Raw genomic sequence first — 24,842 nt, 5'->3', positions numbered from 1 at the left:
AGAATAAAAACAGAATTATATTAATTTATGTCTTAAGAGAATACTAATTGTATATTAATAATATTGATATTTACTAATAAAAATTATGATGAAGCTATATTGGAAAGATAAGTATAAAGGGAAATAATAGAAGTAAATGTAACAACCTGAATGGCCAGCCAATAGAAAATGACAACGTTTATAAATCAAACAACAATAACTTAGCTATATTACTTAATAACACTAAAATAAATTATAATAGATGAAAATACTGAAAGAGTGCCGAAGGTTAAAGGAGAACAAGACAAGGAACTACTGTTCTGGGGACATAAGCTTGTGTTTACTATTTGTAAATAATTTGCATGTAATTATTTTATAAAATTAGCTTTAGAATATTAAAATTAGCTTTAGAATCTATAGGAACTAATCAGAGTATCCAAGGATCAAATGGAGAAACTATTTCACACTGCAGAACAAAAATATAATTAAATACAAGAAATGGAAGTTAAATTTAGAAAACTTCATATGTAAATAATAGCATGACATAAAGGTTAAACCACATGAAAATAAATAAATACTTGTTTTAAAGTTCCTTAAGTTAATAATTATGTTAGTCTTTTCATTAAATGGGCTTAAATGTGTTAGTCAAGATTAATGTCAAAGATTGCACACATAGGTATTTTCTATTCGAACTTTTGAACAAAATAAAGAGAGATTTGTAAGCCTCTAGACTGAAAAGAAGTTATGAATTGGTAGAGTGGGGTGGAAGTTTATTCCAGGGAAAGAGATCCGCCAGCACCAGGCACAAAAACCTGAAGATTTTTCCAGAAGTAGGGAATAATGGAGATGGATGACTTCTGTTTAAAATTAATGACCACAAAGAGAAACAAAATTAAATCATGCAAGGTGATTGATAACTAGAGTGTATAATTACTAGCTTATTTGCACATGCTGCTGTGACAAATCTGTGTTAGTTTTGTTAGTGTAATTTACTTGAGTAATAAATCTCATCACATTATTTTACTTATGAGATTTAAAAATTATATAAAGTACACAAAGTCTTTTTGTTTTTTTTTTTTTTTTTGGTAAGACAGAGTTTTGCTCTAGTCATCAGGCTGGAGTGCAATGGTGTGATCTCGGCTCACTGCAACATCTGCCTCTCGTTCAAGTGATTCTCCTGCCTCAGCCTCCTGAGTAGCTAGGATTTCAGGCACACACCAATACAACAAGCTAATTTTTTTTTTCTTTGTAGAGATGGGGTTTCTCTATGTTGGCCAGGCAGGACTCAAACTCCCAACCTCAGGTGGTCTGCCTACCTTGGCCTCCCAAAGTGCTGGGATTACAGGTGTGAGCCACCAAGCCTGGTCACAAAGTCTTTATTTTACTCATTCTTTTCATTTTGCTTTTATTTATTTGATCAGTAATGATTCCGTAATTTTTACCGAGAGTTAACCACAATTTAAGCGTCATGTACCTTACAATTTCTATCTTAATTGTGATTATTAAAAGGAGAAGAAAAAAACTCTCAGCGGAGTAGTAACAAACACATTAGCACCCCATTAGGTAATCACAGTTGTTATTATCTACCCAAATAGAAAAACTTATTGTGAATTTCTATATCTTTTATTGTACTTTAAGTTTGGGGGTACATGTGCAGAACATGCACTTTTGTCATAGAGGTATACGTGTGCTATGGTGGTTGACTGCATCTATCACCCCATCATCTATATTGGGTATTCCTCCTAATGTTATCCTTCCCCTAGCTCCCCACCCCCAACAGGCCCTGGTGTGTGATGTTCCCCTCCCTGTGTCCAAGTATCCTCATTGTTCAACTCCAACTTATGAGTGAGAACGTGCATGTTTGGTTTTCTGTTCTTGTGCTAGTTTGCTGAGAATGATGGTTTCCAACTTCATCCATGTCGCTGCAAAGGACATTAAATAATCCTTTTTTATGCTGCGTTGTAGTCCACAGTGTATATGTGCTACATTTTCTTTATCTAGTCTATCATTGATGGGCATTTGTGTTGATTCCAAGTCTTTGCTATTGTGAACAGTGCTGCAATACACATACATGTATATGTATCTTTATAAGAGAATGATTTATATTTCTTTGGGTATATACCCAGTTAACGGGATTGCTGGGTCAAATGTTATTTCTAGTTCTAGATCCTTGAGGAATCTCCACACTGTCTTCCACAATGACTGAATCAATTTACACTCCCACCAATGGTGTAAAGTGTTCCTATTTCTCCACATCCTCTCCAGCATCTGTTGTCTCCAGATTTTTAAATGATAGCCATTCTAACCGGTGTGAGATGGTATCTCAATGTGATTTTGATTTGCCATTCTATAATGACCATTGATGATGAGGTTTTTTTTCCATATATTTGCTAGCTGCATAAATGTCTTCGTTTGAGAAGTGTCTGTTTATATCCTTCCCCCACTTTTTGATGGGTTTTTGTTGGTTTGTTTTTTGTTTTTTGTAAATTTACTTAAGTTCTTTGTTGATTCTGAATATAAGCCCTTTGACAGATTGGTAGATTGCAAAAATTCTCTCCCATTCCGTAGGTTGCCTTTCACTCTGATGATTGTATCTTTTGCTTTGCAGAAGCTCTTTAGTTTATTTAGATCCCATTTGTCTATTTTGGCTTTTGTTGTCATTGCTTTTGGTGTTTGAGGCATGAAGTCTTTGCTCATGCCTATGTCCTGAATGGTATTGCCTAGGTTTTCTTCTAGAGTTTGCATGGTTTTAGGTCTTACATTTAAATCTTTAATCCATCTTGAGTTAATTTTTGTATAAGGTGTAAGAAAGGAGTCCAGTTTCAGCTTTCTGCATATGGCTAACCAGTTTTCTCAATACCTTTTATTAAATAGGGAATCATTTTCCCATTGCTTGTTTTTGTCAAGTTTGTTGAAGATCAGATGGTTGAAGATCAACAGCCTTGCATCCCAGGAATGAAGTTGACTTGATCATAATGGATAAGCTCTGGATGTGCTGTTGGATTCGGTTTACCACTGTTTTATTGAGGATTTTCACATTGATGTTCATCAGGGATATTGGCCTGAAATGTTCATTTTTAGTTATGTCTCTGCCAGGTTTTAGTATCAGGATGATGTTGGCCTCATAAAATGAGTTAGGGAGGGTCCCCTCTTTTTCTATTGTTTGGAATAGTTTCAGAAGGAATGGTACCAGTTCCTCTTTGTACCTTTGGTAGAATTCAGCTGTGAAACCATCTGGTCCTGGACATTTTTGGTTCATAGGCTATTAATTGCTGCTTCATTTTCAGACCTTGTTATTGGTCTGTGCAGGGATTCAACTTCTTCCTTGTTTAGTCTTAGAAGGGTTTAAGTGTCCAGGAATTTGTCCATTTCTTCTAGATTTTCTGTTTTATTTGCATAAAGATCTTTATGGTATTCTTTGATGGTAGTTTGTATTTCTATGGGATTGGAGGTGATATTGCCTTTATCATTTTTTTATTGAATCTATTTGATTCTTCTCTCTTTTCTTCTTTATTAGTCTGGCTAGTGTTCTATCTATTTTGGCGATCTTTTCAAAAAACCAGCTTTTGGATTCACTGATTTTTTTTGTGTCTCTATCTCCTTTAGTCCCGTTCCAAAGTTAGTTATTTCTCATCTTCTGCTGGCTTTAGAATTTGTTTGTTCTTCTTCTCTAGTACTTTTAATTGTGACATTAGGGTGTCAATTTTAGATCTCTCCTGCTTTCTCCTTTGGGCATTTAGTGTTATAAATTTCCCTCCATACACTGCTTTAAATATGTCCCAGACATTCTGGTACGTTGTGTCTTCGTTGTCATTGATTTCAAAGAACATCTTTATTTCTGCCTTCATTTCATTGTTTATTCAGTTGTCATTCAGGAGCAGGCTGAATGACAACTGAACTACGTTCAGTGTCCACGTAGTTGTGCGGCTTTGAGTGTGTCTCTTAACAGTGTGTTCTAATTTGATTACACTGTGGTCTGAGAGACTGCTTGGTATGATTTCCATCTTTTGCATTTGCTGAGGAGTGTTTTACTTCCAATTATGTGGTCAGTTTTAGAATAAGTGCAGTGTGGTGCTGAGAGGAATGTATATTCCATGGATTTGGGGTGGAGGGTTCTGTAGATGTCTATTAGGTCTGCTTGGTCTAGACATGAGTTTAAGTCCTGTTTATCCTTGTTAGTTTTCTGTTTTGTTGATCTAATATTGACAGTAGGGTTAAAGTCTCCCACTATTATCATGTGGAAGTCTAAGTCTTTTTGTAATTCTCCAAGAACTTGCTCTACGAATCTGCATCCTCTTGCATTGGGTGCATATATATTTAGGAAAGTTAGCCCTTCTTGTTGCATTGATCCCTTTATCATTATGTAATGCCTTTTCTTGTCTCTTTTGATCTTTTATTGCTTAAAGTCTGTTTTATCAAAGACTAGGATTGCAACCCCTGCTTTTTTTTGCTTTCCATTTGCTTGGTAAATCTTCCTCCATCCCTTTACTTTGAGACTATATGTGTCTTTGCATGTGAGATGGGTCTCTTGAGTACAGTATGCTGATGGGTCTTGACTCTTTATCCATTTGCCAGTCTGTGTCTTTTAATTGGGGCATTTAGCCCACTTACATTTAAGGTTAATATTGTTATGTGTGAATTTGATCCTGCCATTATCATGCTAGCTGGCATTATTTTGCCCATTAGTTCATGCAGTTTCTTCCTAGCATTGATGGTATTTACAGTTCGGTATGTTTTTGTAGTAGCTGAACCAGTTTTTCCTTTCCATGTTTGGTGCTTCTTTCAGGAGCTCTTGTAAGACAGGCCTATGGTGACAAAATCTCTCAACACTTGCTTGTCTGTAAAGAATTCTATTTCTCCTTTGCTTATGAAGCTTAGTTTGGCTGCATATGAATTTCTGGGTTGAAAATTCTTTTCTTTAAGCATGTTGAATATTGGCTCCCACTCTCTCTTGGCTTATAGGGTTTCTGCAGAGAGATCCGCTGTGAGTCTGATGGCCTTCCCTTTGCGGGTATCCTGACCTTTCTCTCTGGCTGCCCTTAAGCATTTTTTCCTTCATCTCAACCTTGGTGAATCTGACGATTATGTATCTTGGGGTTGCTCTTCTCAAGTAGTGTCTTTGGTGTTCTTTGTACTTCCTTAATTTGAATGTTGCCCTGCCTTGCTAGGTGGTGGAAGATCTCCTGGATAAAATCCTGAAGAGTGTTTCTAACTTGGTTTCATTCTCCCCTTCACTTTCAAGTATACCAATCAAACACAGATTTGGTCTTTTAACATAATCCCATATTTCTTGGAGTCTGTTTCATTTCTTTTCACTTTTTTGTCTCTAATTTTGTCTTCTTTATTTCATTGAGTTGATCTTCAATTTCTGATATCCTTTCTTCCTCTTGATTGATTCAGGTATTAAAACTTGTATATACTTCACAAAGTTCTCTCGCTGTGTTTTTAAGCTCCATCAGGTCATTTATGTTCTTCTCTAAACTGGTTATTCTAGTTAACAATTCATCTAACTTTTTTTCAAGGTTCTTAGCTTCCTTGCATTGGGTTAGAACATGCTCCTTTAGCTTGGAGGAGTTTGTTTTATCCACCTGCTGAAGCCTGCTTCTGTTAGTTCATCAAATTCATTCTCCACCCAGTTTTGTTCTCTTGCTGGTGAGGAGCTGTGATTCCTTAAAGAAGAAGAGGTGTTCTGATTTTTGGAGTTTCCGTCCTTTTTGTGCTGGTTTCTTACCATCTTCGTGGATTTATCTTCCCTTGGTCTTTGAGGTCAGTGACCTTTGGATTAGGTCTCTGAGTGTTCATCCTTTTTGTATATGTTGAAACTATTTCTTTCTGTTAGTTTTCCTTCTAATAGGCTGCTCTGCTTCGGGTCTACTGGAGTCTGATGGAGGTCTACTACAGACCCTGCTTGCCTGGTTATCAGTGGTGGAGTCTGCAAAACAACAAATATTGCTGCCTGTTCCTTCCTCTGCTGGCTTCATCCCACAGGACTATCTTCCAGATGCCAGTCAGAGCTCTCCTTGTGGTGTCTGTCAGCCCCTACTGGGAGCTGTCTTCCAGTCAGGATACACAGGGGTCAGGGAGTGACTTGAGGCAGTCTGTCCCTTATCAGCACTCAAACACTGTGTTGGAAAATCTTCTGCTCTCTTCAGAGCTGCCAGGCAGGGACGTTTAGGTCTGCTGAAGCTGTACCCACCACAGTCCCTTTTGCTAGGTGTTCTGTCCCAGGAAGGTGGGGGCTTTGTTTATAAATCCCTGATAGGCTGCTGCCTTTTTTCAGAAATGCCCTGCCCAGCAAGGACATCTAATGAGACAGTGCCTGCAGCTTCCGGGCTGTGTTGGGCTCTGCCCAGTCAGTTTTCCCAGCAGCTTTGCTTACACTGTGGGGTTGAAACCACCTGCTCCAGCCTGAGATATGGCAGACACTCCCCCCACAACCAAGCGCAAAGATCCCAGGTTGAGCTCAGACTGCTGCACTGGCTGCAAGAATTTCAAGCCAGTGGAGCTTAACTTGCTGGTCTCAGTGGAGGTGGGGCCTGTCAAGCCAGACCACTTGGCTCCCTGGCTTCAGCCTCCTCTCCAGGGGAGTGAAGAGTTCTATCTTGTTGGCATTCCATTTGCCATGGGGGTATTAAAAAAACCTGCAGCTAGCTTGGTTTGCTCATACCTCTGCCCAGTTTTGTGCTAGAAACCCAGGGCCCTGGTGTTTGTGTATGTACTAGAGGGAATCTCCTGGTCGTGGGTTGTGAAGACAATGTGAAAAATGCAGTATCTAGGCTGGAGTGCAGGAAACTGTCTCTAATGAGTTTCCTTGGCTAGGAGAGGGAGTTCCCTGGCCCCTTGCACTTCTCAGGTGAGGCAACAGCCCACCCTGCTTTGGCCCACCCTCCTGAGGCTGCACTCACTGTTTAACCAGTCCCAGTGAGATGAACCAGGTACCTCAGTTGTAAATGTGGAAATCACCCACCTTCTGCATCAGTCTTGCTGGGAGCTGCACACCAGAGCTGTTCCTATTTGACCAACTTGCCCAGGGACTCCAAGCTTGAATTTCTTAAATAGTCATTATTATTGATGAAAATGCTAAATAAGCCTTAGAGTAGGTATTGCTGCTTTAATGATATGCTGAGTTTAATTAATAAACATTAATACTTGATCAATGAAGTATTATTTAAGGTTATGTGAGAATTGTTAATCTAGTAAAATTTGATATATGGTTACTTACCAAACATAAAAATTAAACCAAGATCACATTGTATAAAATTGTGCTAACCGAAAACAGAACAAAGTTAATGAAATTAATTTCTAAAAGGTGTTTCAACCATTTTGTGTCTCAGGGTTATGATGATGGCTACGGGGGTGAATATGATGACCAAACCTATGAAGCTTATGATAACAGCTATGCGACCCAAACACAAAGGTAAGGCATTTGCTGTCTAAAGCATCCTTCTCAGGATTATCTCTAATCAATTTTGTTTCTTGAATCTGAATGTCAAAGTCAGTTATATCATGTGAGAATTTCTAGTAGTGTTTTTTCTCCATTATCACTCTAAATTATTAAGTTGCTTACGAGACTGTGAGAGGTAAAATATAATGATCTTGCAACTACAAACAATGAAATAGTGTGTTACTCTGAGACTGGATGATTATGGTAACCAATCAACTCATTAAATAACCTTGTGTTTAACTAAATAATGTTATTTTTAGATTTTTTTTAAAAAGACAGTAAGAGTAAGGCACTTGTTCAATTTGGCTTTTTTTTTTCCTAAAATGTCATATTTATTTGTAAAAGGTAATAAAATGTCCTTGCTACTCTGGAAAGAGGGAAATTCTTGAAATATCTTAGGGAATCAAGAAATCCTATGCTTCTTTGATAGATCTTTTATTGATTGTTGAATATATCTCTATAGATTGACCCAAAATTTGTGATATGATTTTTTACCTCTTTAAAATCAGACTTATTGAAATGTTATTTATATGTAATAAGATTTACCCATTTAGAATACAGCTGTATACATTTGGCAGATGCAAACTACTGCGTAATGACCACCAAAATTAAGACATAGAGCATTTTCACCATCCAAAAATACTTCTTCATGGCCCTTTGTAGTCAACTTCTCCCTCGTCCTCAGGCCCTGGAAAGCAACTATCTGTTTTTTACTAACATAGTTTTACCTTCTTTAGAATAGTTTGTAAGTAGAAGCAAAACAATAAGGTAATCTTTTGAGTCTGGCTTTCATTTTTTGTTAATATGAAGAAAATTGGTGTAAAACAAATGCATTTTTAGAAAACTCAATCACTCAGGTTTTTTTTTTTTCTATAAAATTACATTTCATAAGAAAATACAGGAGGTCTATGAGATAGTTAAGTGAGTCTCCCATTTATGTGACTGACAGAAGCCAGTTGACTTTATTGTTATAAAATCATTATAGCATTGATCATTTATTGACCAACGTTATTGGCACCCAAGGAGACTTAATAAGCCTCGTTTAGGACTTAAGTGATATTTGAGTGAGGAGAAGTGGCAAAGATGAAAACAGCTTTAAAGTCATTATAGATTAGAGGAAATCTACATGTATTGCAGAAATTTGGATTTTCCATGGCCTGAGTGACAGCACAGTAAAAGAATTGAAGGGAAATTTTATTTAAAGAGACTACTGTGGGCAATTAGAAAAAAGTTGAGTGTGAATTGATACCCTTAAAGCTAAGCATGACTTAAGTTATCACTATGGAAATGGCCATCGTTGACACTGAGTAATTGATTAATTTGTAATACGTTAAATAGAGAAGCCATCATGAGCCAAGAGTTTCTGGGGCAATATCTTAATTGTCCCAATTACATATTGGAAAACAGCACAGTTATTTAGCCTTTGGGTAAGTTTTGCATCACATTACAGACACTGAACAGAGTATTGTTTGCAAATTGGCTGCATATTTAGACCATCTGCTAATATTTTCAGTCAAATTGTTAGTTTATCATTATACACTAGCACATGAAATTGTGATAACAAAGTTCCATAACTAGTTTCAGAAACCCTTGATAGAAAGTGTAGTTACCACACACTACAAACACAATTAGAAGAGACTAAAATAATTCATTGATGCAGCTCTGTAGAGCTACATTTAAATAGGAGAAATTTTGGAATAATTTTGTGAAAATGAGGGACTTTCTCTTCTGATCAGATTCAAATGGGCTTAAATGACCCTAAGAAAAGAAAAGAAAAAAGAAAAATATAGGATTAAGATAATTTAGCTTTTAATATTTAAAAAGTGAATATTAGGATTATTGAACACACACATATATAAAGTAATGGCTATAAACAATAATTTTATAATAAAAATTGCTTTAAAAATAATTTATATGTAAAGGGACATTTTCTAAACATTTGTGCTGCCTTCCCTGGCTCCTTTCCTATCTACTCAATTTTTATAGCTCAATTCTTCTCATCCTTCCAGCCTCAGCTCAAAAGCCAACTCTTCTAAAAAGTCTTATCTTTATTCTGTTTGGGGGAATAATCTGTTACTGCCCTGAATTCCAGTAGCACCATATATTTACTTTTCTATAGCATTTATTTATCTGCCTTACATTGGGATTAATTATGCACATGTCCCATATCATTTTTGCTATTTGTTCAAAATCCTTTTCTAATACAGCCTCATGTCCTTCGCAATACCAGGTACGAGGTCTTTCATGGGGTGTGAACTGAAGGGATAATTTTTGAGTACATGAATGTCAAGCATAATATTTTCTACACTATAGGGATAAAAAAATAAGAGCCTCATTCTTCAAAGAGAATACAAAATTCAGAATTACATAAATCACATTTACTGATATAATATTTATGTGCTTCTCTGATACTTTACCGTTAAATCAGAGGGACAAAGAAAGTAGGTGATGAAATTAGTTGCAGTGATATTAATGCTCTATATTACAGTAATGATGAAATGCCTATTTTGGTCAAAATGATATCCTCAATCCTAGTATAGTTCCTGGCTCACTAGTGGTTCTCAATGAAGATTCATTAAATAACTAAAGGAAAAATGAGTAAATGCATTAATGAGTGAAATATTTTTTCAGAAAACTCTGTGATAAAGAATATGCCAACTTCTAATAGAAATGGATATACACTAGAGTACTTTTAGATAAGGTGTTTAATGTCTGCCTTTAGATTCTTTTTTAAATCAACTGGATTTGATCAAAATTAAATTTTGTTCTCTAAAAGACACTGTTATTTAATAAAATGGCAAGCCACAAACTGTGAAGCAATATTAGCAAAATATATATTTCTAAAGAATATCTTTGATTGTATCCAAAATATGCAAAAATGACTAAAACTTTAGAATCAAATAAATAAACTGACTTTTAAAAAGGGGCAAAAAACTTGAGCAAACATTTCACCAAATAAGATAGACAAATTGCAAATAAGAGTCTAAAAATATGTTCAACATCATTATTCAGTAGGAAAATTGAAATTAAAACCACAATTAGATCCTAGTACACAGATTGTAGAATGGCTAACATTAAACAGATTGAATTATCAAATGTTAGTGAGGATGTAGAGCAACTGCAACCCTCATACACTGCTGATAGGGATGTAAAACTGTAAACCAGTATAGAAAAAAACTAGGCAGTTGCTTATAAAGTTGACCTACATTTGCCATATGACTCGGCAATTCTTTGCTTTGCATTTGCCCAAGTGAAATGAAAACATGTATCTATCATGGAGGCTGTTGTACATATTACTTCATTACTCAGATATTAAGCCTTGTACTGCCTGTTATCTTTCCTGATCCTCTCCCTCCTCCCGAAGGCCAAAAGGTCCCAGTGTGTGTTGTTCCCCTCTGTGTGCCCATATGTTATCATCATTTAGCTCCCACTTATAAGTGGGAATGTGTGGTATTTTGTTTTCTGTTTCTGTGTTAGTTTGCTAAGGATAATGGCCTCCAGCTCCATCCATGTCCCTGCAAAGACATGATCTTGTTCTTTTTTTATGACTTCATAGTATTCCATGGTATGTGTATATATGCGTGTGTGTGTGTGTGTGAATACGTACACCCCACATTTTATTTATCTAGCCTATCATGATGGGCATTTAGATTTAGGTTGACGCCATGTCTTTCCTTTTGTGACTAGTGCTGCAGTGAACATACACGTGCCATGTGTCTTTGTAACAGAATGATTTATATTCCTTTGGGTATATGCCCAGTAATTGGATTGCTGGGTAGAATGGTATCTATGCTTTAGTTCTTTGAGGAATCACTACACTGTCTTCCACAATGGCTGCACTAATAACAAATCTGCACTTGTACCCCTGAACTTAAAAGTTTAAAAACATATATAAATATATAAAGAATGAGACCAAGTCACCCATATAGCATTGGGAACATATTTGGAGTATCTGTTTATCAATGTATCATCTTTTTATCTATCTTTCATGTGTGTTAATACATCTACCTATATTTGAAATCATATATTGCAAACTGTTTGGAAATTTAATTTTAACTCTTGAGCGCATAAGAACATCTTTCTATGTTAATAAATGCATGTCCACAACATAATCTTTAATGGCTGTAGATTGTTTCGTTGTATGATTGGATCACAATTTAATCATTCTAGTACAGTTAACTGTTTATTTTCAGTTTTTCATAACTCTAAACATATATGTGATTCATATCTTTGTAGCTAAGTATCTTTTTTTCTTCAACTTTTATTTTAAATTCAGGGGTCCATGTGCAGGATGTTCATGTGTATTGCATAGGTAAACAAGTGCCATGCTGGTTTGCTGCACAGATCATCCCATCACCTAGGTATTAAGCCCAGGGTCCATTAGCTTTTCTTCTTGATGCCCTCCCTCCCTCCATCCCAGTATGATATTGGCTGTGAGTTTGTACTTCTGTGGGGTCAGTGGTGATATCCCCCTTATCATTTCTGATTGTGTTCATTTGATTGTTTTTTCTTCTTTATTAGTGTAGCTGCAGTCTGTTTTATTAATTGTTTCAAAAAACCAGCTCCTGGATTCATTGATTTTCTGAAGGGCTTTTTATGTGTTTATTTCTATCACTTCCACTTTCGCCTTGGTTATTCCTGTCTCCTACTACCTTTGGGGTTTGTTTGCTCTTGGTTCTCTACTTCTTTTAGTTGAAATTTTAGACTGTTGACTTGGGATCTTTCTAGCTTTTTACTATGGGCATTTAGTACTATAAATTTCCCTTTTTACACTGCTTTAGCTGTGTCCCAGAGATTCTGGTACATTGTCTCTTTGTTCTTATTAGTTTCCAAAAAGTTCTTGATTTCTACCTTATTTACCCAAAAGTCACTCAGGATCAGTTGTTCATTTTCCATGTAGTTGTGTGATTTTTAGGGAATTTCTTAATCTTGAGATCAAGTTTGATTGCAGTGTGGTCTGAGACATGGTTAGGATTTCCGTTCTTTTGCACCTGCTGAGGAATGTTTTATTTCTGATCATGTGCTCAATTTTAGAATTACTGTCATGTCACAATGAGAAGAATGTATATTCTTTTGTTTTGGGGTGGAGAGTTCTGTCTGTATCTACTAAGTCAACCTCATACAGAGCTGAGTTCCTGAATATCTTTGTTTATTTTCTGTTTTGATGATCTGTCTAATATTGTCAGTTCAGTGTTAATGTCTCCAACTACTATTGTGTGGTAGTTGTAAGTCTCCTTGTAGGTCTGTAAGAACTTGCATGATGAATCTGGATGCTCCTGTATTGGGTGCGTATATATTTATGACAGTTAGCACTTCTTGTTGAGTTGAACCCTTTACTATTATGTAATGCCTTTCTTTGTCAGTTTTGATTTTTGTTGGTTTAAAGTCTATTTTGTCAGAAACTAGGATTCTAACCCATTTTTTTCTGTTTTCCATTTTCTTTTCCTCCATCCCTTTATTTTGAGCCTATGTGTGTCTCTGCACATGAGATGGGTCTCTGTAAGACAGCATACTAATGGGTCTTGGCTGTTTATCCTGCTTGCCATTGTGTGTCTTTTAATTGGGACAATTCATCCATTTACATTTAAAGTTAGTATTGTTATACATGAATTTATCCTGTCATCATTATGCTAGCTGATTGTTTTTGCAGATTTGTTCACATGGTTGCTTCAAAGTGTCACTGGTCTGTACTTCAGTGTGTTTTTGCAGTGACTTGTAATGGTTTTTTCTTTCCATATTTAGTGTATTTTTAGGAGCTCTTGTAATGCAGACCTGGTGGTGACAAATTCCCTCCACATTTCCTTGTTGAAAAGGATATTATTTCTCCATCACTTATGAAGCTTGGTTTGACCAGGTATGAAATTCTGGGTTGGAAGTTCTTTTCTTTAACAATGTTGAATATTGGCCCCTGATCTCTTCAGGCTTATAGGGTTTCCACTAAGAGGTTCTCCATTAGTCTGATAGGCTTGGCTTTGCATGTGACCTGCCCTTTCTCTCTGGCTGCCCTTAAATTCTTTTTCTTTCACTTCAACCTTGGAAAATCTTATGATTATGTGTCTTGGGGTTGATCTTCTCATAGAGTATCTTATTGGGGTTCTCTACATTTCCTATATTTGAATGTTGGCCTGTGTTGCTAGGTTGGGGAAGTTCTTCTGGATAATATCTTAGTTTTCCAACTTGGATCCATTCTCCCTCTCTTTCATGTATCCCCATCAGTCATAGGTTTGCTGTCTTTAAATAATCCCTTATTTCTCAGAAGTTTTGTTCAGTCTTTTTCATTCTTTTTTCTCTGGTCTTGTATGCCTCTCTTATTTCAAAAGATAGTCTTCAAGCTCTGAGATTCTTTCATCCACTCGATCTGTTCTGCCATTTATAGTTGTGACTGCATTGTGAAGTTCTGGTATTGTGTTTTTCAGCTTCATCAGGTCAGTAATGTTCATCTCTGAAGTGGCTATTTTGCCTATCAGCTTCTATATTGTTTTCCTATAATTCTTAGCTTCTTTTAAATTGGCTTACAGCTTGCTCCTTTAGCTCAGCAAAATGTGTTGAGGGGACTCTTCCTCGTCCAAACAGTTTGTATTTTCCAAAGCTGGCAGGCTGGAACAGCTTAGTCTACTGAACTAGAGATGGCAAATGCCCTTCCTGGGGAGTTCCATCCTAAGGAGAGATAAGATCTCTAGAGAACCCTTGCTGGGGTGGCTGAAGCCTCCACTGGGAGATCGCACCTAGTGAGGAGGAATGAATCAGGGTCCTGCTTAAAGAAACAGTCTGTCCACAGTCTAGTAAGGTAGCTGTGCTGCACTGTGGGTGACCCTTCCTCATCTAGACTGTTTGTATTCTCCAAATCCATAAGCTGGAGCAGCTAAGTCTACCAAATCACTGAGAGAGGGAGGCTACCACTCCCCCCAGCAACTTGGTTCTGATTCAGTCCAACTCCAGCCTCTTGCCATTGGCTGGCTGGAATTCTAAGCCAGTGGGTCTTAACTTGTGAGGGGCTGTGGAAGTGGTGTTTGCAGAATGCTGCTGCTCAGCTTCCTGGATCCAGCCGCCTTTCTAAGGATGTGTACAGATGGATCCCTGCCTTGCCAGGGATCCAGGGGCTGGAATATATAAAACTCCTGGGTCTTGCAGAATTCCTTGAAACCAGAAAATGGAAGTTGCTTTGAGCCGGGATCGCGCCACTTCACTCCAGCCTGACGATAAAGGGATACTCTGTCTCAAAAAACAACAACAGCAACAAAAACAACTCCTGCATCTCTGGGTGTGTCTGAGTGGCTGCTTTGCCAAGACTCCACACAGCTCTGTGTATCGGACCCAAGGGTCTGGTTGCATGAGCTCACAAGGGGATCTCCTGATCCACTGGTTGCAAAGATCCATGGGAGAAGCTGGTTTCTCTGGTGGGGTTGCACAATCACTCAACACTTCCCTTTGCTGGAGGTGGGGGTTTCTTGGGCTCTGTGCTGCGATCAGCCCACCCTGTTTTTCTTCATTTTCCATGGGTTGAGTTGTTTGCGTAGTTAGTCCCAATGTGAGAACCTGGATATTTCAGGAGAAGGTGCTGAATTCATTCACTGCCTTCATTCCTCTCTTTGAGTGCCGTGGACTGTAGCTGCTTTTAACTGGCCATATTCTCTGGTCTCCCTAGATTATTTGTTTTGGTCCAAATACACCAGCAGGAAGTAAGATTAGTGGTTCAGTTAAGCACTTATTATATTATTGTATCTGTCAGATAATGTACTAACCATATAGTAACAATTCTTATTTTTAATGTTTTAAATATGTTTTAATGTTTCCTCCTAAAAATACAAACACATATATACACATACATACTTAAACAAATATAAGTCAAATAACAACAGAGCAAGTATGGGAATTAGGAGTGGAGAAAGTTCATTTTCTACAAGAATCAGTGTAGAGTTCTTTCTTTTCAAGCTGTGGCTTTTTTTTGATGGACTTTGAAATGTAAGATTTGGCTTGCTAGAGGAAAATGTTTCCAAAGCAGTAAAATAAAAAGAAATATATAATTATAATCATCATCCAGCATTTATAAACAATCTTAATACTATTTTAGCATTGTTACAGTCTAAATCAGAAGAAATGATTATTTTGAATCGTGAAAATAAAACAGTAGAATATGTGTGACAGAAGAATTAAGATAAAAATCTTCAGAGAAAATGGTCTTTAATTGACTGCTTAACATAGATGAACATAAAATTTGTGAGATTATAAAATAGAATCTGGCAGTTGCTTAAATGGAATCATTATATCATCCTCAGTAGAGATTCCAGAGGAAGTTCACAAAGTAACAACCCTACACAGGCTCACCTGAAGTTCAGCAGTTATAACAACTTTAATTAATCCCTAGTTATCTTGCAAGGTATTGTTAGTTCAGGAAAATTTCAAATGGATCATAAAAGGTGCTTCACCAAAGAATCCTCAGGAGGCAGCTTAACTGAGTGGCATTAATGACTGGTAAAGATGACACTGATAGAGGGTCTCTCATCATCATCTTTTTCTCTTGGCTGTGTCTATGAGAAGAAAAAGTAAAGAAACAAATTGATGAGTTTATTATGCAAGCTTCAAATTACTGCTAGTATTGCAGTTTCCAGGAACTCACACACTCGAAGTTTTGGCTTCAGACAAGTTACATCCTGGGATTAACACCTTTAATTGGACCAAACATTTAAATTCTGTTCATGTTCTAATATGTTGTTTTTTACATACTCCTCAAAGACATTAGCATTTTCAAAGATCAACCTTTTGAAATCATGGAAATTCACAAGATTCTGTAAACATTTCCGAATGTCCAAGTTAAGAAAAAAAAAAAAAGAAAGAAAACAAATTATACATGTAAAAAAAAGCTATTTTCATTTACTTAGATACAAGTGGCAATATTGCAAACGAAAGCCAAAAGACTAATTCAGATCTTTGATTCTAATTAATTTGGATGTGAAATGTTAAAAATGTATAATCTTCTAATGTGAAATTTTAACTGTAGATTGGTATAATAGGCAAAATATAAAAATAGAAACCTTTGCTTTTCTTAAATAATGAACCAGGTGAGAAACTCACACAACCTAGGAAAAGAAGCCTCCCTTCTGTGGCGATGTGCTAGGAGAGCAAAGATGTCTAGATATAGATAGATACATAGATATAGATTAGATATAGAGAGATACCTCCTTGTGATATATAAGGCAGTAGTTACAAAGTTTTCTAGAATGATGGCCCTTTTTGAATATCTGTAAGCTGTCAAGGCTGAAACAGTAGGGGGAAAAATTAGACTCCTAAATTAGGAAAATTTGTGGAGAGTTTAACCAGGGAACTATTTTCAGTGGAAGAGTACCACAATGGACAGTTTAGTCCCCTGAAGACAGTATTCCTAAGGTGAGGTGCTTCACTGCCAAAAATAGGAATAAAAGGGAGACGGAGGAAGCTGCAGGAGAAGCCACCTGACAGGAACTGGGACCTCTGCTTCGGAATGGCAACCACGGCCATCCCACAGGGAGAAGTACAGGGAGTTTGGACCCTGAGCTCACTCTCCTTCCTTCTGCCAGTATCCTATCATTGCTCCTACTAGATGGACCCATTAGAAAGCAGAGAAAAGCAGATCCAATAGACGGTGCTACCATTAGTCATCCCCTAGGTAGAGAACAGGATGGAGGCGGGAATGAAAGTGGGAAGGCAAATCAAAAAGATCCAGGACATCTAAAATTTTTATCACACGTCAATAAGTTGTAACTGTACACACTGGTGTCAGTTGCTTGAACTTATAAATGATGATATGAAATTGTTATGGAAACCGTAATACTTTTAAATGCAATTTGTATTTTATTTACAAGAATGCAAAAGAAAGAATATACAGTGAATATACATATCTACATTTGGTGGAAAAATATGTTCTCAGACCTCTTGCACAAACTTCTTAGCTCCTAAAGGGTCAGAGCCTATAGGATGGGATCCACTGCTTTTTTTGCAAAAGGCTACTTGTAGCTATTGGCTTACAATAGCTAACAATCATCTTGTGCTGCTAAGCTGTGTTTGGAGATGCTTTATCTCATTTAATTCCCACAACAACATATGAGGCAGGCATTTTTTTCTCCATTTTATATAGAAAAAACTTAAATTTTAGAAATGCTAAGTGATTTTTACAAGTAGAATACATTTTAATAGTAAATGTTGGATTCAAACCCATATATACCAACTCCACAGTCTGAGACATAAAGACCAACAAATACCCTGAAAACCTAAATCAATTCAGACTTCCATTATATACCTCAAAAGGCCAGAGAGAATATGCATTTAATATCAGAAAATAAAGAATATGGATTTATCTGCATGCTTTGAAAAAAGCTCTAACCAAAAGACACTTCTGAGCAAGAAAAAAAGAAGAAATTATTTACTGTTTTTAGGCTATGAGTTTAATGTAAGCCTTTACATTTGATAGTGAGTCTACAGAAATCCCTCTAATGAAAACTAAAGTGTAAGGCCCCACAGTTACCCAGTAACTTAATAAAAGTTATAATATTAAGTATATAACAGCTTCTCATATTCATTTAAGTGGCACTGTTCACTATAAAGTCATTCACCCTCATTTTGTAATTTAATTCCCTTATGTCTCAGTGCTATAGTCTATGATGAGATTGAATTTACAGAAGGTTATTGGATTTAAATATTTTCCCACAGTTATTCTACAATTTAGTTGTATTTTCCTGCCATCTATAGACCTCTGCATGCATAAACAGTAGATTTGATGTTGTTTGAATTTACCTTAGCAGGATGAGAATTCAGGTGTGGATAAACACTATTTTTTTCTCTTTTTTAGTTCTTATTTGACATATTTATTTTAGGCACTTTAGAAAACTACTGTTGGTTTTAGGAAAGAAACAATGTGTTTCCTCAAATTATCATTAAGTATGCATTTGATTTGTTGAGTTTTTAATTAATTTAAGGTTAATTTTGCTAATAACTGCTTGCCTAAGTAGTTTAAATACAGTCAGTCTGTATTTAAAAATAGACCATTAAAATACTTTTTTTGAAACTCTAATAAGAGTTAGAAAAACCATTTTCTCTACTCACATGAATGACAAGTCTCTCAAGAAAATCTAAGGAAGTATTTTAGATAGTAACTAAAACCTGCTTAATCATTTATTGAGATCAAGGCATGTCAACATGTCAGTCATTTCCCCTCACCAGGTTAATTTAGAATTGGAAACGCTCCTCGGGAGGAAACAAGAAGGTATTGGGGTAAACCATACACAATCAGTGCTTCAAAAATAGGAAGCATTAGATCATCTTAAATACTGAAAGAACCTGATGTGTTGCAAAAAGCCCAGCATTAAGGACAGGTAAAGAATCTAAGGTAACATTCTGGTTCACTGGTAGGTGAAGAGAAGCCTAGCTTCCTCCGGGCAAAGAAAAAAAAAAAAAAAGAATAAGTTTAACATATGAATAACATATTTAAGGGATCAGGTATGTTTATGAATGCATGACTGTCAAAGTATGTAATAAAAATTGTTGGAGACTGTGGCAGACTGGAACGTATGTGCCCTATCTAAAGTGACTATCATTTTTTCAGTCTTAGGATATTGTGGCCATGTGTTCTATGTTTGAAAAAAAAAAAATGCAGGTCAGTAGTGTTTGTTATTTTTTCCTCCCCAAGAAGTCCAGCTCTTCTTGGGGAGGAAAAAATAACAAGCAGTTACTATTCCTGCATTAAGAAACTACCCCAAAACCTAGTAATATAGAATAACCATTTTTACTATGCTCAGGGATTTTGTGGGCATTTGGAGTCTAAACAAGGTACAACAAGAGTGGCTTGTTTCTGCTCCACTATGTCTGGGGCTTCTCAATGACTAGAATGTGAAATCACCTGGGGATGCTTCTCTCATATGATGTGTAGCAGTTAGTGCTGGCTGTCAGCTTGTCCTTTAATTAGCACTGTTGCATGGAACACCCATACAGTCCTCTCCACGTCACTTAGGCTTCCTCATAGCATGGCAGCTCAGACTACCAGATATGAGTAGCCCAAAAGGCAAAAGAGAAGTTGCATTATTTTTTATGATTTGGTCTCATTCCGTTAGTTGCAAGCACCTCACATGTTCAGCCAGATTCAAGAGAAGGGGTAACAGCCTTTACCTGTCAGTGGGTGACAGCATAGTTCAGGAATAGAAAAAAAATGTTGTGGCCATTTTTTAAAAATGTAACCTGCTGCATCAGTTTTTCTGTGCAATACTCCGAGTTTTAGATGCTGGCAACTAATTTAAAGAAATAAAACACTTTAAGGATTCAGACATATCTATAGATAACCATGGCCTTGAATTTCTAAATTCTGTTTGACACAAAATAATCGAGATAGAGAAAAAAAATCAGTATGCAGGAAATGCTTCCAAGGTCACAGTAGGAAGGACGTACTAAAATAGAGAGGACTATTTGTAAACAATTAAAGACAGAATTCAAATAAACAGATGGCATGTGATAAGTACTGTGTTAGGAGGATGTGTTAGAGGATATGAAAGAGCATGGGAGGTCATGCAGGTAGAGGGTTAGAGAAAATATCACAGGGCTTCCCAGAAAAGCTGATGCCAGGCTGGAATTATAATGGTAAGTAAAACTTAGGTTAAGTACCTCATCACATGCAAAGGCAAAGAAATGAGAAAATGATTCATTACTAAAGAACTACGTTTCCTTTAGGCAGATAAGACATTTGGAAGTATTGGGGCATATAGCTGAGGCAATAGGAAGGAAACAAGAAAGATTAAATATACCAATAAAAAAATAAGAAGAAAGGTGGTATTTGGATGGAGTTTGAGGTTATTATCAAATCTAGAATTTAGCAAGACCAAATTCATCTTTGGAGAAAATTATGATCATCTTTTTTTCTGTACCAGGCCAAAGTAATTATCTGAGCCCAATAAGTTCTCCATTGGTTGCCATTCCATCCTTTTCTGAGCAACCTTTATGTGCTTTCATTGTTTTCTTTGGTTTCTTACTCAATTTGCATGTTAAAATAATTGCCTCCAGGTCTTGTTATTTTGCAATTGTTATTTTGCACTGGTAATGAGAGAAGAGAGAGATTTTTATATTTTTGTGTAAATGTATGGAGCACAGGTGTAATTTGCTGCATGCATAGATTGCATAGTAGTGACGTCTGGGCTTTTAGGGTAACCACCACCCACATATCGTACATTCAACCTATTAAGTAATTTCTCATTACCCACTTCCCATCTCTTCTGAGTCTCCATTGTCTGTCATTCCACACTCTATGTCCATGTATACATATTATTTAGCTCCACCTATAAGGGAGAAATGCAGTATTTGCCTTTCTGGGTTTAAGTTGTTTCACTTAATTAAGATAGTAGCCTCCAGTTCCATCCATGTTGTGGCAAAATATATGATTTCATTTCTTTTATGGATGAGTAGCATTCCATTATGTGCATATACCGGGTTTTCTTTATACACTCATCGACTGATGAACATTTAGGTTGATTGCATGTCTTTGCTATTGTGAATAGTGTTGTGATAAACATGAGTGACAATATTTTTGTATGTATGACTTATTTTCCTTTGGGTAGTTACTCAGTAGTGAGATCACTGTATCGAATGCTAGTTCTGTTTTTAGTTATTTGAGAAATCTACATACTGGTTTCCATAGAGGTTGTACTAGTTTACATTTCCACCAGCAGTTTATAAACATTTCCTTTTCTCCACATCTTTGCCAACATCTATTTTTTTGACTTTTTAAAAGCAACAGCCATTTGGACTGATGTGAGATGGTATCTGATTGTGGTTTTAATTTGCATTTTTCTAATCATTGGTGATGTTGATGGTGGCCATTTGTATGTCTTCTTTTGATAAAATTTCTATTTATGTGTTTGCTTTTTAATGGTATTAGTTGAGGATTTTTGCTGTTGTTGTTATGTTGAGTTGTTTGTGTTCCTTGTAGATTCTGGATATTAGTCCTTTGTCAAATGCATGGTTTTTAAATATTTTCTTCCATTCTGCAGTTGTCTTCTCACTCTGTTAGTTATTTATTTTGCTGTGGAGAAGCTTTTTAATTTATTGTAGCCCACTTTATCTATTTTTCTTTTTGTTACCTGTGCTTCTGTGCTCTTAGTCATGGATTATTTGTTTAGACCAAAATATAGGAGAGTTTTTCCTAAGTTTTCTTCTAGTGTTCTTATAGTTTCAGGTATTATATTTAAGACTTTAATACATCTTGAGTTGACTTTTATACATGGTAAAAGATAGGGATCTAATTTTATTCTTCTGTGTATTGCCATCTAATTTTTCTAGCATCCTTTATTGAAGAAGGTGTGTTCTTTCCCCACTGCATATTGTTGTCAGTTTTGTCAGTGATTAGTTGGCTGTAAATATATGGTTTTATATCTGGGTTCTCTATTCTGTTTTATTGATCTATATCTATAGGTATAATGCTGTTTTGGTTACTATAGGCTTGAGATCCATATGGAACCAAAAAAAGAGCCTCAAAAGCCAAAGCAATTCTAAGAAAAAAACAAATAACAGCAACAACAAAAAAAACAAAGCCAAGGGTTTCAGGCCACCTGACTTCAAATTGTATTACAAAGATATAAATAAGGATGATATTTATCTTCTAACACTGTAGTCCACATGGAAAAATATAGATCTTTGTGGTCTTAAATCATAGAATTGGAGAACCAGTAACAACACACTGTATCTTTGGAAGGCCTCAGTAATGAATAAGATTTACCTGGGAAAAATGTGGGACAGAGTCAAAAGAAGATATAGATATTATTTATTTTTCATAAGTAGAATTTTAAATTTCATGAACATCATTTAATGTATCATGAAATTCATGTTTATTAAGGGTTTGTTATTTTTCTAGGTGCTAAAAACAGAATGGTTAACAAATAAGGTACATTAAAGTGTGGGTTCACAATCTTCCAGTTGCAATATTGTATACCAGATATTTCATATTCAGAATTTCTTGTATTTTAGAAAGACACTACAATGCATATATTATATATTGCATATCACTACTTGTGAAATCTGGGCCAAAACCACGTATTAATATAATTGTATTGAATATAGGAATAACTATACTAAGCAAGATATAAATCATTATAAATAGCTTTTTATCACTTTTCGTCAGAATTTTGTTGCATAATTCTTTCAGACACCCTATTTAAGAAGAAACTTTTGGTTTTACAGTTTTTGGGTTTGGAATTTGAGGGTACATAATTGTGGAGTTGTATTATATAATATTCAGTAATATTAAATTATAGGAGACATATGAAAAAAGCAAAAGAGAAGTATAAAAGGCTAGGTAGCGGACGTAACCATTTCCAAAGGTAGTACATTACTTCTACTAATAAATAATAGCTACAATACTAAGCATTTGATATATGCCAGAGGCCCATATTAGGTACTTTGTAAACATTATGTAATGAAATAACTTGATTTTCATGTTTGAGATAAAGATACTAGTATCCAAAATATTTGCCATGTCCAGTACTTTATAACTTAATAATTTAAAAGTCCAAACTTTGAACTGGTTTCTGTCCAATTCCAAAGAGTGGACTCTCTGCCCTAATTTCATATTGCTTCCCAAATACTTCATTCCATTTTTTAAATACCTCAACCTATTCGGAAACTCTAAAATGAAGCAACATCTACCTCCTTGTAATATCCGTTTATATACATTGGTCTCTCATGTGTCCTGTGAACCTGCACATAAATAAATCTAGGTGGGTTTTTCATCGCATGTCAGCCTTTCTTAAAAGAAGAAGATATCCCTCTGTCAATATCCAACCCAGAATGTGGCAGAGTATTCTTGGCTATAGTTCTTCACCCCACGCTATGTTCATGATCTTTGCTGTGTGATTTTTCAGTACCTCTCATGAAGTGGCAGCGTATGTTTTTCTTAAGTTTTTCTATAAGTTTTGACTTTTTGCTATAATGTATATTGCCTCAACTGATACAGTAAGGTCACCTCTAAAGCTAGGTCTTAGGAGGTCTATGTGTTTCCACTTGTCTTCTTGCCATTGCCATGAGAAGAGCTTCCTCATGTGCCTGCTTTTCTCTTACTCTGAGCTTTAGAACGAACACATGTGGAGCTGAGACCTCAGGGATTGCCAAGCCCAGCTCTGTGCATAGCTAGAACAGAGCGCAGCAAGCCCAGCCTACATCAGCCAGCTTCCAGCCAAACCAAAAGCACATGAACTAAGTAATTTCTTATTGTTGTATGATGTTGATATTTTGGAGTTGTTGGTTATGCAGCATTATTTTACCAGTAACAAACTGGTATCCAGCCTAAATGCCCACATAGATATGATTTCTTTCAACTGTTCTTGGTATATCATAATTCCCATTTTACCAAATGTCTTAGATGTTTTCCTCTGAAACCATTCCAGTGTTTATAGTGTCCATCTTAAAGTTGGGCTCAGTGATCTTGGGATATATCAGATGAGACTTGACTGGTGCCTTTAAAGAAATGACACTACAACGTCCTGTACTTCTTTCTTCAAAAGTACTTCAACATAATCTGACTTTGTGGTTTTCTTAAGTGGCTATGTCACATTATGGGGTTTTATCAAACTTGTTATAAACTGAAAAACGAGATTACTCTAAATTAACTGCTGTCAAACCAGTTCTAACATTATCTTGAGTTTTCACAATTGATATTTTTAACCTAAACCTAGAAAAGTACATTTATCTCTGTGATATTTCACCTTGTTGTTTAAGCTCCTTATTATTGGTTTTGAACTATCTTTTAAATACTAATTCTTAAAACAAGGATTCTAGCTATACTTCCAAGCACATCTTATATTTATTATTTTTATTCAAGCACTATTCAAGAAAAATTTTAGGAAAAGATAATACCAAGAATTAACTTCAGTAGTAACCCTTAAATTGACATTGACCACTAATAAATGTTCCATAAGAACAGTTATAAACATAGCCACAAATCTATGTGTGTACTGTCAGTCAGCTTACAAATTATTCACATAGAAATTATTTAGTATTTTTAAATTATTCATTTATTCAACAAATATGTATTGAATATCACTATTCTGGACTTAGGTATAAAGAAACAAATAAGGTATTGCTCAGGCTTTCATTAATTTACAGTTACTAAAAGTTTTTAAAAAGCATGATCTCAGAGTTCTGCATCAGGAACACTATAAATGAAACTCCAGATTTCTGGGCCCCTGCTGAGTCCAGTGGCATAAAAATCTGAAGAATGAGGCTCAAACCTCTGTAGTTTTAACACAGCATTCTTGTAATGCTTATGCATATTAGATATGAAGAATCATCGTGATAAAGGGTGAGATCAAGATTAAAAAAAAAAAAAAAAAAAAAAAAAAAAAAAAAAGGGGAAAAAAAAAAAAAAAAAAAAAAAAAAAAAAAAAAAACAAGCTCAGGTACAATGAGAGCTGAT

At 35.8% G+C, this 24,842-nt stretch overlaps 1 protein-coding gene across 1 annotated transcript in view; it reads left to right on the top strand.

The window, feature by feature from the left end:
- Nucleotides 1–24,842, top strand: part of KHDRBS2 (KH RNA binding domain containing, signal transduction associated 2) — a 621,992-nt gene that overhangs the window by 565,174 nt on the left and 31,976 nt on the right. Inside the window, exon 7 of the mRNA XM_037737261.1 lies at nt 7,314–7,396. Coding sequence (XP_037593189.1) covers nt 7,314–7,396 — 83 coding nt within the window. The remainder of the gene's footprint in view (nt 1–7,313; nt 7,397–24,842) is intronic.

This window comes from Cebus imitator, unplaced genomic scaffold (genome assembly GCF_001604975.1).
Source record: "Cebus imitator isolate Cc_AM_T3 unplaced genomic scaffold, Cebus_imitator-1.0 Scaffold36, whole genome shotgun sequence".
In the NCBI taxonomy this organism is placed as follows: domain Eukaryota; kingdom Metazoa; phylum Chordata; class Mammalia; order Primates; family Cebidae; genus Cebus; species Cebus imitator.
Note: the sequence above shows the minus strand (reverse complement) of the source record. Positions and strands in the feature narration are given on the sequence as shown.